This window comes from Aquarana catesbeiana, linkage group LG12 (genome assembly GCF_042186555.1).
Source record: "Aquarana catesbeiana isolate 2022-GZ linkage group LG12, ASM4218655v1, whole genome shotgun sequence".
In the NCBI taxonomy this organism is placed as follows: domain Eukaryota; kingdom Metazoa; phylum Chordata; class Amphibia; order Anura; family Ranidae; genus Aquarana; species Aquarana catesbeiana.
Genome location: NC_133335.1, coordinates 237,895,601 through 237,909,352, shown reverse-complemented (window position 1 = coordinate 237,909,352; position 13,752 = coordinate 237,895,601). Strand labels below are relative to the sequence as shown.

General features: G+C 44.1%; 1 protein-coding gene across 2 annotated transcripts in view; it reads left to right on the top strand.

The window, feature by feature from the left end:
- The first annotated feature begins 4,297 nt into the window (after positions 1 to 4,297).
- LOC141114380 (uncharacterized) overlaps positions 4,298 to 13,752 on the top strand; it is a 34,832-nt gene continuing 25,377 nt past the window's right edge. Inside the window, exons 1-2 of one of the 2 annotated variants that reach the window (XM_073608022.1) lie at positions 4,304 to 4,427; positions 8,500 to 9,590. In XM_073608022.1, coding sequence (XP_073464123.1) covers positions 8,608 to 9,543 — 936 coding nt within the window. In that variant the 5' untranslated portion in view covers positions 4,304 to 4,427; positions 8,500 to 8,607 and the 3' untranslated portion in view covers positions 9,544 to 9,590. Of the gene's footprint in view, positions 4,428 to 8,499; positions 9,591 to 13,752 lie in introns of those variants that run through there. The other variant, XR_012236903.1, reaches the window with a different exon arrangement.

The following is a 13,752-nucleotide window of genomic DNA, read 5'->3' as shown; positions in this document are numbered from 1 at the left end:
TTGCACAATCAATACAGGCAGCCTGAGGACATTGTGTGTGCGTATATTTATATATATATATATATATATATATATATATATATATATATATATATATATATACACACACACATACACTATTTATTTTTGAGGTGGGGGGGTCTTGGGTGAGTTCCCACACTTTTTTTCCCAGGACTTGACCCCTGTATTTACTAAATTACCGCATGTTTTCATTACTAAAAGACCGCATGACTTCATAAAATAACATGCTGTATTTTAGTAGCATTCTTTTTTTAGTGAATGCCTAAAGAAAACTTTTTGAAAAATGCTTTGAGGTATTTTACAGAAAATGTAAAGAAGAAAATAGCACTTTGTGAGTGGAGCCCATCAGTAATCCTATAGGGAAGTCGTCCACATTAATAACTAGACTTGCACATCGTACTGTGTGTCATGAAGACATCTCGCTGTTTTGAGAAGCAATTGTTTCTTGCACCAAAGAAAGTTAATTACGTTAAAATGAGGATGTCTAGGTCTGGGCACGAGCACTAATGGTATTTAATAGCGGAAAGCATTTCCTCGGCTACACCTGTTTGCATTTTGGAACAGTTGTCTGGCGCTCTGTCCTCGGGGCAGATTAAATGAAATCTTCTCTCGTCTATCATTTCAGTGGCTGTTTCTTTTTTTTTTTTTTTTCTCCCCATCTTCTCCTTCTGCACATGATTTGCTTAAACTCTTTCGGAGATCCCATCTATGGGGCGGTGATAGAAGACAGATTACAAAGTATAAAGATGAAAGAATCATCATTTCCTTCACTGCAGAAAAGAGACAAATGACGGGAAATGTCCTGTTCTGATTGATTCGCCAATGGACTTATTAAAGTCATTATCAACATCAAGGATGTAAACACTTCCTCAATGGACCTTTTCTTAATGAAGATTAACCGAATTCTGTTCTTTTTGGATTTTTCGTTTTCATTTTTTTTTTTATTTGCAAGTTTCGGTTAGTGCAGATTTATATCATTGTGCTGATGTTCACTGTTTATTCAGACTCTTATGCCGCGTACACACGAGCGGAATTCCAAGATTTTTCCGACGGAATTCCGCTCAAGCTTGGCTTGCATACACACGGTCACACAAAAGTTCGCTGAACTTTCAACCGTCAAGAACGCGGTGACGTACAACACTACGACCAGATGTAAAAATGAAGTTCAATGCTTCCGAGCATGCGTCAAATTGTTTCCGAGCATGCGTAGGAATTTTGCGCGTCGGAATTGGTACAGACGATCAGAATTTCCGGTCGGAACTTTTTCCGTCCGAAAAATTGAGAACATGCTCTCAATCTTTTGCTGGCTGGGATTCCGCCAGCAAAAGTCCGATGGAGCATACACACGGTCGCATTTTCAGACCAATAGCTCTCATCGGACTTTTACTGGCTGAATTTCCGTTCATGTGTACGGGGCATTACAGTATCTCACAAAAGTAAGTACACCCCTTACATTTTTATAAATATTTTCTTCTATCTTTTCATGTGACAACACTGAAGAAATGGCACTTGTCTACAATGTAAAGTAGTGAGTGTACAGCTTGTATAACAGTGTAATTTTGCTGTCCCCTCAAAATAACTCAACACACAGCCATTAATGTCTAAACCGCTGGCAATAAAAGTGAGTACACGCCTAAGTGAAAATGTCCAAATTGGTCCCAATTAGCCATTTTCCCTCTCCGATGTCATGTGACTTGTTAGTGTTACAAGGTCTCAGGTGTGAATGGGGAGCAGGTGTGTTAAATTTGGTGTTATCGCTCTCACTCCCTCATACTGGTCACTGGAAATTCAACATGGCACCTCATGGCAAAGAACTCTCTGAGGATCTGAAGAAAAGAACTGTTGCTCCACATAAAAATGGCCTAGGCTATAAGAAGATTGCCATGACCCTCAAACTGAGCTGCAGCACGGTGGCCAAGACCATACAGCGGTATAACAGGACAGGTTCCACTCAGAACAGGCCTCGCCATGGTCAACCAAAGAAGCTGAGTGCACATGCTCAGCATCATAGCCAGAGGTTTTCTTTGGGGAAATAGACATATGAGTGCTGCCTGCATTGCTGCAGAGGTTGTAGGGGTGGGGGGTCAGCCTGTCAGTGCTCAGACCATACGCCGCACACTGCATCAAATTGATCTGCATGGCTGTTGTCCCAGAAGGAAGCCTCTTCTAAAGATGTTGAAAAAGAAGTCCGCAAACAGTTTGCTGAAGACAAGCAGACTAAGGACATGGATTACTGGAACCATGTCCTGTGGTCTGATGAGACCAAGATAAACTTATTTGGTTCAGATGGTGACAAGCGTGTGTGGCGGCAACCAGGTGAGGAGTACAAAGACAAGTGTGTCTTGTCTACAGTCAAGCATGGTGGTGGGGGTGTCATGGTCTGGGGCTGCATGAGTGCTGCCGGAACTGGGGAGCTACAGATCATTGAGGGAACCATGAATGCCAACATGTACTGTGATATACTGAAGCAGAGCATGAGCCCCTCCCTTCAGAGACTGGGCCGCAGGGCAGTATTCCAACATGATAATGACCCCAAACTCTCCTCCAAGATGACCACTGCCTTGCTAAAGAAGCTGAGGGTAAAGGTGATGGACTGGCCAAGCATGTCTCCAGACCTAAACCCTATTGAGCATCTGTGGGACATCCTCAAATGGAAGGTGGAGGAGCGCAAAGTCTCTAACATCCACCAGCTCTGTGATGTCGTCATGGAGGAGGGGAAGAGGACTCCAGTGGCAACCTGTGAAGCTCTGGTGACCTCAATGCTCAAGAGGGTTAATGCTGGAAAATAATGGTGGCCACACAAAATATTGACACTTTGGGCCCAATTTGGACATTTTCACTTAGGGGTATACTGACTTTTGTTGCCAGCGATTTAGACATTAATGGCTGTGTGTTGTGTTATTTTGAGGGGACAACAAATTTACACTGTTATACAAGCTGTACACTCACTACTTTACATTGTAGCAAAGTGTCATTTCTTCAGTGTTGTCACATGAAAAGATAGAATAAAAGATTTACAAAAATGTGAGGGGTGTACTCACTTTTGTGAGATACTGTATAATTGAAGTGCTGTGTAAGTGTTATGCCCCGTACACACGGTAGGATTTTCTGACGGAAAATGTGTGATAGGACCTTGTTGTCGGAAATTCCGACCGTGTGTGGGCTCCATCACACATTTTCCATCGGATTTTCCGACACACAAAGTTTGAGAGCAGGATATAAAATTTTCCGACAACAAAATCCGTTGTCGGAAATTCCGATCGTGTGTACACAAATCCGACGGACAAAGTGCCACGCATGCTCAGAATAAATAAAGAGATGAAAGCTATTGGCCACTGCCCCGTTTATAGTCCCGACGTACGTGTTTTACGTCACCACGGTCAGAGCGATCGGATTTTCCGACAACTTTGTGTGACCGTCTGTATGCAAGACAAGTTTGAGCCAACATCCGTCGGAAAAAATCCTAGGATTTTGTTGTCGGAATGTCTGAACAAAGTCCGACCGTGTGTACGGGGCATAGCAGTGCCAGGTATTTAATTTATTACCGCTCACTGAGATGACAGTACCGTCTGACTATGCCTTCACTGGCTATTCTCTACACAAGGCACCATTCAGGGTCACCCTTTACTTCCTGCAATGAGATACTACAGATGCTACAAAGTTACAATGTACAGTGTGATCACTGGGGGAGGGGGAGACTGAGGAAATGCTTCCTCCACCTTCTTTAAAGTTACAATGTACAGTCTGATCACTGGGGGAGAGGAGACTGAGGAAATGCTTCCTCCTCCTTCTACAAAGTTACAATGTACAGTCTGATCACTGGGGGAGAGGAGACTGCGGAAATGCCTCCTCCTCCTTCTGCAAAGTTACAATGTACTGTCTGCTCACTGAGGGAGGGGAGACTAAGGAAATGCTTCCTCCTCCTTCTCCTCCTCCTTCTACAAAGTTACAATGTACAGTCTGATCACTGGGGGAGGGGAGACTGAAGGATCGGACGGTGCTATGATTACAGCTGGCCATAAACTTCGGTAAATGATTGGGGTGTGCGTGCACCGGATTTATTGGGTCAGCTTCTGCACCAAATAGAAGCACTTTACCTGCTCCTGCTGTAGGCAATGGAAGAGGGAGAGTCATGGGCTGTGATGGTGCTGGGTAAACAAATAGCAAACATTCAAGATTCTTGTAACCTGTCTGATTGCTTTGTTTGGTATAATCGCTTGTTTAGTGCTGTCACGTGCTGCCCTACAGACATGGGATGAGCCAGAAATGCTTCATTCGATGCATTGTCTTTGGAGACCTTCATTGCTTGAGGGGTGAGAGGGTCAACAATGCAGAAAAATGACCAAAACCTGCTCTGTAAACCACTTAGGGGAATCTCATTAGTTGTGAAGATGACCTCACCACAGGTAAGTACAGCCTTGCTTTTTAGTTTTTCTTTATAAACCAATATTGGCTGGAATGTTAGCATCTAACGTTTCCCTCTTTCTCCGTAATATACACGTTGGCTTTCCAGAGTGATGAGGTGAGACAATCTTATTCCTGCAGGTCGGAATAAAACCTGGCAAAGCATTTTCACATCACAAGTCCGTTTGGTGGGTAATGGCTTTTCGTAGCTACCTCCACAAGCTAACGGAAAAGACGTGTGATAATGACCTTAGCAGATAAATTTGTCAGCCGGTGGAAAAGGAAGAAAACCATCTGTCATGGCTTAAAGGTTCCAACAAAGCCGGGATACGATGAAGAGGGAATATTTCATTTTCATGAAGTCTGCAGGACTATATGAGCACCGCCATGTCTTTCTGGAAAGGGGGATCCAGTGAGGTCTGATGGACCTGTTCCAAGACAGGTCTTTGGCCGGCCATGGACGGTTCAAATCTCGGCCGGTTCCTGCTGAGATTCGAACCACGTATGGGCATCTGAATGCATCCAAGTTGATCGATCGATGAACTTGGGTACGGCCAGCCTGCCAGATTTTACATACGATTATCGCTAGCAGCTGGTGTAGCCGCTACACCGAAAATAAGACCTACCCCGAAAATAAGCCCTACTGTGATTTTTGGGGAGGGCTGCAATATAAGCCCTACCCCGAAAATAAGCCCTAGTTTAAAAGGGTTGTAAAATCCTAAAATGCACTTTATTGCAGTGTTATATAGTGTGAACTGTGTACCGTATGTTCCTATGATCTATGTTGGATTAATGCCTCCTGTGCGGAGCCGCTCGGTGCTCAGCTTATCCCCCGCTGCTCTCCTCCTCTTCTCCCAGCTGTCAGCGGGGGATCTTGGCCTCCCCCTCTGCAGTGCTCAGAACATGGAAGGGAGCTCCGGCGGGCCAACGAAGCACCGAGCGACACTCAGCTGATCCCCGCTGATCTCTTCTTCGCCTCTTCTGCCAGTGGGGGATCTAGGGGCCCCCTCCCTCTGCAATGTTTGGAAAGTGCCCTGGACAGCACCAGAAAATGAAGGTCAGTGCGGGAAGAGAGGATCAGGGGTTTATCGCAGATAGATTGCAGAGAAATGCGCGGTTTGCATTGTGTAATACGGTGCATTTTGAGATTTTTTTACACCCACTTTTACTCAGTTCCATTTGCCTGACAGGCAAGGAGGGAGATGGGGAGAGAAGACGGCACATGTCAAGCCCTACCCCGAAAATAAGCCCTACTGGGTCTTTTGTTGCCAAAATTAATATAAGACCCGGGCTTATTTTCGGGGAAACACGGTAGCAATAATCACTGTCTTCTTCTGGCGGCTTCCCCCGCCCAACCCTCTGGGAGAATACAATCTGTTATGATATGGTCCAGGGGTAGCCAACCTTTTGAGCACAGTGTGCCGAAAAATGTTTTCAAAGAAATTGAGTGTGCCGATTTTATAACAAAAACAGTGGGACATAAACAGCTTGCCTACCAATGGCGGCCGCTCATGCATGGCCCCTCTAATCCATGCGCCCCTCCCCTAATCTACATGCAGGGTGCCGGACGCTTGGATTCCATTGTTTTTTTTTTAGAAGCACATGATTAGAGCCTGAGGCTCTAATTGGTTTCAAAAAGGATGGACTCAGGGTGCAGAGCACTGCACCCTGAGCCCACCCAGTTGTGTGACATTAGCAAATGTATAATCGCTAATGTCTTCAAGTTTCTCCTCCTGTCCAATCAGGAAGACCCGATTGGCTGCTGGGAGTCCTAAGACCCGATTTGCCACAAGTCCTGATTGGCCGGGAACCGACCGCTGGGACTCGAGAGGAGACACAGGGGAGAGGTCGCCAAAGCCACGACCTGGATGGGGTAAGTACGGAGCTGGCAGGGGGCCTGGCGGGTGACCAATGTGGGGATCCAGCACCGGGGGGTGGAGCGGCAATCAATCGATCGCAGGGGGGGTAGGGGTGGGTTGGCTGTTTGGCTGGGGGGGTGCCCCCCCCCAAGAAAATTATGCACCAGCTGCCACTGTTGCCTTCTGTTGTGATCTGTGATTGGCCCAAAGCAATCACATGGTACCTGGCTACCTGTACCATGTGATTAGCTTTGCCAATCACAGATCACAATTAAAAGCAAGCTGTTCATGAGTGGGAAACCCATTCATGACAACTACAGCTATTGCTTATATAGTGGTCATCAATTTATAAGGAATAGCAGTGTAAAAAAAAAAAGAACAAATCCACAATCACTTCCCCCCCCAGAGTAGCAGAGTGTCACTATGGTGACAATGAACTACTCTGAAGACATTAAAAAATGTTTAAAAAAAATTAAAAATGTTTAAAAAATTTAATAAAATTTTTTTTTCTTTTTTTTTTTCCACATACTGTCATTAGTCAGTATCCCTGAGCACCGCCGCACTAGTCATATGATGACGCTGTACTGCACTGGTGACAATATGTAGAAAAAAAATTGTGAAAAAATGTTATTGATTTTCTTCATTTTCAGAAAAATTGTGACCAAAAAATTACAACTTTAAGAAACTCACCATGCCTCTTACCAAATACCTTGGATTGTCTACTTTCCATAAAGGGGACATTTGTGGGGTACTTGTACTGTCCTGGCGTTTTAGGGCCTCAAGAAATGAGTACATCAGGACTGATCAATTTTCAAATACATATACCATAGTTTGTGGACACTATAAACTTCACACAAACCAGTTAATATAGGCTTATTGTGATTTTTTTTTTTTTTTTTACCAAAGACATGTACAGAATACATTTTGGCCTAAATTTATGAAGAAATTAGATTTTATTAGACATACACTATATTACCAAAAGTATTGGGACGCCTGCCTTTACACGCACATGAACTTTAATGGCATCCCGGTCTTAGTCCGTAGGGTTCAATATTGAGTTGGCCCACCCTTTGCAGCGATAACGGCTTTGCCTCTTCTGGGAAGGCCGTCCACAAGGTTTAGGAGTGTGTCTATGGGAATGTTTGACCATTCTTCCAGAACGCATTTGTGAGGTCAGGCACTGATGTTGGACGAGAAGGCCTGGCTCGCAGTCTGCTCTCTAATTCATCCCAAAGGTGTTCTATCGGGTTGAGGTCAGGACTCTGTGCAGGCCAGTCAAGTTCCTCCACTCCAAACTCACTCATCCATGTCTTTTATGGAGCTTTATGCCTCTGTATAAGGGATGATTTACTTCCTAGTACAGGTACCACCAGGCACTATGTAGTGCTTCCCATTAAGGAGTACTGTTGTTAGTTTGTTACCTTTATGGGCGCACAGATTTACTTTAAAGGGAACGGCGCTTATCTGCCAATCCGTTAAAAAAAATGAATTCCAGTGCAAAATGGCTCCTATGTCCTCTCAATATGGTTTGACAACAAATGTAAGCTTTTAATCTCCCAAGAAATGTACCACATCCAAGCTAACAATGTTGAATTAAGTGTTCTCTACGGGGCAGATCGGCTATAATAAATCTCACTGTTGAGTCACAGAATTCCTGACATTCCTCAGCTTCCCATTCTGTGTCAAATGTCAGATGTCTTTCTGAGGTAACCTAGGCAGCCGGCATCTCAACGGCTGTGTTTGGATTGGGGAGTGCATTAGTTGCTCTGGACCACCCTGTGTCTGATAAACAAGATGCAGTGCTCCAAATTAACAGATTTACAACCATTCCACCAGCCTAACATTCCTCAAGCTGGTGGGTTTCACGCAGTAAACGGAAAGTGTAGCCCACATGTCCAGATACATGAACCAACGTTTCCGATATTATCCACACCCTAAAACACACCTGTTGTGGCCATGTCCAGGAAGCGGACATGTTGTGAACTATTTTGACACAGCTCTCAACTCTCCCTTATTTGGAACCAAATCTCTCTGTTCCCTTTTCCCTCCTCAGATGTCTCTCTTTTAGCTCTGATATAGAGATCTGTACATATAAATGCACTATTTAACTGCTTAAGGTTTTTATACTGCACTAAAGCTTTATTGTACCCAACTGTTACTTATTATAAACAACTGTTCTTTATAGAGCCACATTTTTCTGTCCTTCTCTCCTCAGTTGACTCCCTATTGCAACTCCCTTCTCTTAGGCTAGTGTTTCTCAACCTTTTTTCAGTCAAGGCACCTTTTTAAATTTATATACAATCTCAAGACACCTTTTAAAATTATGGACAATCTCAAGGCACCCTCTAAAATTATGGTCAATCTCAAGGCACCCTCTAAAATGATGGACAATCTCAAGGCACCTTTTAAAATTATGGACAATCTCAAGGCAGCCTCTAAAATGATGGACAATCTCAAAGCACCCTCTAAAATGATGGACAATCTCAAGGCACCCTCTAAAATTATGGACAATCTCAAGGCACCCTCTAAAATTATGGACAATCTCAAAGCACCCTCTAAAATTATGCACAATCTCAAGGAACCCTCTAAAATTATGGACAATCTCAAAGCACACTCTAAAATTATGGACAATCTCAAGGCACCCTCTAAAATAATGGACAATCTCAAGGCACCCTCTAAAATGATGGACAATCTCAAAGAACCCTCTAAAATGATGGACAATCTCAAGGCACCCTCTAAAATTATAGACAATCTCAAGGCACCCTCTAAAATTATAGACAATCTCAAGACACCTTTTAAAATGATGGACAATCTCAAGGCACCCTCTAAAATTATGGACAATCTCAAGGCACCCTCTAAAATTATGGACAATCTCAAGGCACCCTCTAAAATTATGGACAATCTCAAGGCACCTTTTAAAATTATGGACAGTCTCAAGGCACCCTCTAAAATTATGGACAATCTCAAGGCACCCTCTAAAATTATGGACAATCTCAGGGCACCCTCTAAAATTATGGACAATCTCAAGGCACCCTCTAAAATTATGGACAATCTCAAGACACCTTTTAAAATTATGGACAATCTCAAGGCACCCTCTAAAATTATGGACAATCTCAAGGCACCCTCTAAAATTATGGACAATCTCAAGGCACCCTCTAAAATTATGAACAATCTCAAGGCACCCTCTAAAATTATGGACAATCTCAAGGCAGCTTCTAAAATGATGGACAATCTAGAAGCACCCTATTCTAAAATGTAAAAAAAACAATTCTAATAGTTTTTACAGAATACATCAACATCCACACACATAGGACATCCAACGTTAGAGGTGATTTATTCTTCCATATCCATTACACTTTTGCACACTGGTACTGAATAGTATTCCAATGTTTCTCTTCTCCCTCAGATTTTCTCCATCACTCAGCTAATATGATCCCCCCAACGCTGACAGAGAGGAGCAGGGGAGGGTCATAGGTTGTTAAGACGCTGGTGGCTAGAAGGTCGTAATGGTGCACAATGAAAACCTGTGGCTTTGTGTAACTAAAAGGCAAGCTTCATCCATCTGCTGGCTTGTATACAATTTTGGAGCAATTTTTTGGCATTTTGCCAAGGGCACCCCTGAAGAAACCTCAAGGCACCCCAGGGTGCCTGGGCACCCTGGTTGGAAAAGGCTGTCTTAGGCCTACCTCTACGCAGGCTATCCCCCCTTCAGTCTATCATGAATGCTGCTGCCAGACCCATCTACCTTACCAACCGCTCAGTGTCTGCCACCTCTCTCTGCCAATCCCTTCCACTGGCTTCTGATTTCCAGCAAATTAAATTAAAAATACTAACAACAACATACAAAAGCCTTTCACAACTCTGCCCCGAGCTACATCACCAATCTTGTCTCCAAATATCACCTGAATTGTTCTCTCTGTTCCTCCTGCTCTATAGCTCTCTTGTCTCCTCCTCGCAAGCTCATCTTCAGGACTTCTCCAGAGCCTCTCCTATCCTCTGGAACGCTCTACCTCAATCTGTTCAGCTATATCCTACTCTGGCCACCTTTATGTGATCCCTGAAAAACACATCTCCTCAGAGTAGCCTATCCCACCTCCACCTAACAACTGAACTTTTAATTCTTCCATCAGCTCACCTCCTACAGGTATTACCTTTTGTACCACTTGCACCACCCTTTCTTATGAGCATGTAGGAAAGTGCAGTCTTTTTTCACCACTGCAGGTGGCGCTCAACTGCAGGAGCAGTGCAGGGGGAGAGGAAGTCAAGAGGAACATGGTTTCTTGGGTCACTGGGGGAGCTATCTGGTTGGATGCTCCCACCCCATGTGACCCTGGTGGCCATCTTGGGTCAGGCAAAGTCTATTTAAGACCCTGGCTCACAGTTTTGGCATGCAGTTCACATGTGGGCAGTGTAGGGACAGGTCATCCATCTGACAGGAACTGTGATTAGCGGCAGGGAGAGGTTCCAGACGAGTAGAGAAAGGATAGGGACACACCATCCTTCCTGGGAATTTCCCCATTTGGGTATGGACCGGCCAGGCCACATTCCACTCCTTAAGACAGACGCTGTTGGCAAATCTGAGACCTGCTCTACTACACACTGCTGTTATATTCTGTGAGTGTTCCCAGTCGGGGGTGCCTTCCCACCGTTTTGTTGTGAATTGTTGGATCTGCAGTCAGAGTGTTTACTGCCGCCACCCCATGCTGCACCTCCCCACAAGCAGGGCCCTCTTAACCCTCTTGTATTTTATTGTATTGTAACTGCACTGTCTCCCTTTATATTGTAAAGTGTTGTGCAAAGTGTTGAAGATATATAAATATTGCATAATAATAATAATCATAATAGTTGGACATACATATGGAGCTCTTTGAAATGATACAGTAGTTAACTGCCAAAATTACAGTATATAAAAAGTGCATTACCAATCCAAACTCAATATTATATAATTTGTTATTTTAAATAGCCAGTATGAAGAAAAATGAGTGGTGAAAAAAAACACTCTTTGCATTTAAACTTTGTGGTTGGCATAACTGGGAGGGCCTGGGAAGGTTGTGTTCATTGCCTGCATACTTTGTCCTATAATGTATCCCTTTTTCTAATTTCAGAAAGTTGGAAGATGTAAACTTTATATCCATCCTTGACATATTTGTGTTGGTATTCTTTAAACACTAATATAAAGGAAAAGTAGAGGTCAAAATAAAGCTCTGTTGGGTTTAGGTGACCATTCTCGCTCTTTACTTTGTCTTGGTCTGCATGATTGCCTGAATATTCTGTACTTAGTGGTGTCCCTCTGTTCCCATCTATAGAGGTTGGGAGGTATATGTAAGGACAAATTGGGAATGTGCAGACTATTTTTTTCAGAGAAAAGGTCAAATCAGGAAAAAAAAGCATGTAAAAACTTCAAACCATCAAAAGTGGAACTGTGTTTTAAATTTGGTGAAACTTCCCGAATCTGTCTGTATGTCTTGTTGACTTCAGGCTACTGAAACCGCAATTCCATTTAAATGAGCATTCTGTGTTATTCACAAATTACTCAGGAAATCCAATTACTTTGCCAGGATTCAATCTGTAAAGCTGACATTAGTGTGGACTGCCTGGAAGAAGATGTACCGATGTTTTAAATGTGCAAAGCCCTGCAAGGACGAAACTCACAGATGTTGGTAATCTGTAAGGTAAATTGATACAAGACCACAAACTTTCAGCACACGCTGTTCATTCAGATTAGAATTAGCCTGGTTTATAGGGTTGAGTGGGAGGATACCCGTTTCCATTATGAAGGTGGTTCAATTGTATCTTTTTCAGTTCTCTTCATGGACTCACTGGCAAGATAGTTAGGGTCTGTGTCAATGAATTTTGGGCTTGTGTTGATAGGCAAATGCTGTGTACTTTCAGGTGCATTGTGCTTGCATTGAGTTTAGTTCCAAGTTCATTGATAAGTGCAGTTGACCTCCTTCTGATAGTCATTTGGCCCCACCCTGAGCTGCATAAACATGCTATAGGCCCCTTTCACACGGGCTTTCCTGTCAGTTTTTCAGGCGGACCTGATCGGACGCTCTATTCACTCCTATGGAGCGGTGGATGTCAGCGGTGACATGTCCACGGGCACCCGCTGCTCTCCGATCTGATTCTGTCCGTGAAATCCAGACAGATGGAGACCCTATTTTCCATCTGTCTGGCGAATTGGATCGGATAGGATCGAATGAAAACAGAAAGGTGGTACTCTGACAGGTCTGTCTCTGCACAGTGAGCGGAGACCGACCTGTCATTCGCCTGCTCAGCGGGGATCAGCGGATCGATTCCCCACTGAGCAAGCAGAGTCCACCGGGCAGACAAGCCCATGTGAAAGGACCCTTAGGCTGCTTTTTTATTACCATTGAATGGTATGGGGAGAAAAGTAGCTCAGTCATTAACAAAAGTCAACTGACATAGACCTTTAAGGTACCCAGACGTACACATTTGAGACCAACTGTTGAGGCCTGAACTGATGAGAGAGGTTTCTCTTGCACCTCCTGTCCTGTTTGTCCCTGGGGATTGATGACAGGGGAGGACAGGACAAAGAGTGGCATGGGGGGCCTGTAGTAAGTCCTGACCAGCAGATCTTACGATGATGTAAAGGCTGAAGAACAGGAACTTGTGTTGGATGTCATCACAGGATTTGCAGAATTAGGAGGCAGGAACGTGGCCAGACAGGCAGAGGTTGGCAACAGGCGGGCACTGGAGGTACAGATTCATAAGACGAAAGCGTAAACAGGAGCCAGACCGAGGTCAGTATCTTAGGGGCAGAAGATAAGCCAAAGGGATGACTAAGGTGCCAAGTCAAGAAGCAAGGCAGAGGTCAGATACCTGAGGGATCAAGATCAGGCATAGCCAGAAGACAAGTCAGGCAGGCTACAGGTGGGCAGCAGAGGTACAGATTCAGAAGACGAAAGCGTAAACAGGAGCCATGCTAAGGTCAGTATCATACAGGCAGAAGATGAGCCAAAGGGATAAGCAAGGTGCCGAGTCGAATAGCAAGCCAGAGGTCAGGTACCTGAGGGATCAAGACCAGGTGTAGTCAGAAGACTAGCCAGATATATGACAGGAACAAGCAGGGTATTTTTACGGGGCATAGGAGCTGACAACCACTCAAAAATGATCTTCCAGTGCTTTAAATAGGCCACTAGATGCCAAAGTCAATTCAAACATGCATGCTCATTTGCACACTCATAATTCTGTACATAGTTCTATGGACCGTTCTGTTGGTTTTCCCGACAACAGCAGCGTAATAAGTCAGCAGATGTCACAAGCTGCAGTGATGGCCGAATCTAACAAATTTCGGAAGCCTAGGAAGGTATTGACTGTCTATGTTGTTCGGGGAAGGGGGATAGAAACGGTACAAGATCAACATAGAGTAATTGATACACCCACCAGCAATGGACAAGAAGTCTCCTAATTCTGGTGTTCACCCCTACCATCAACTCTCATGTTG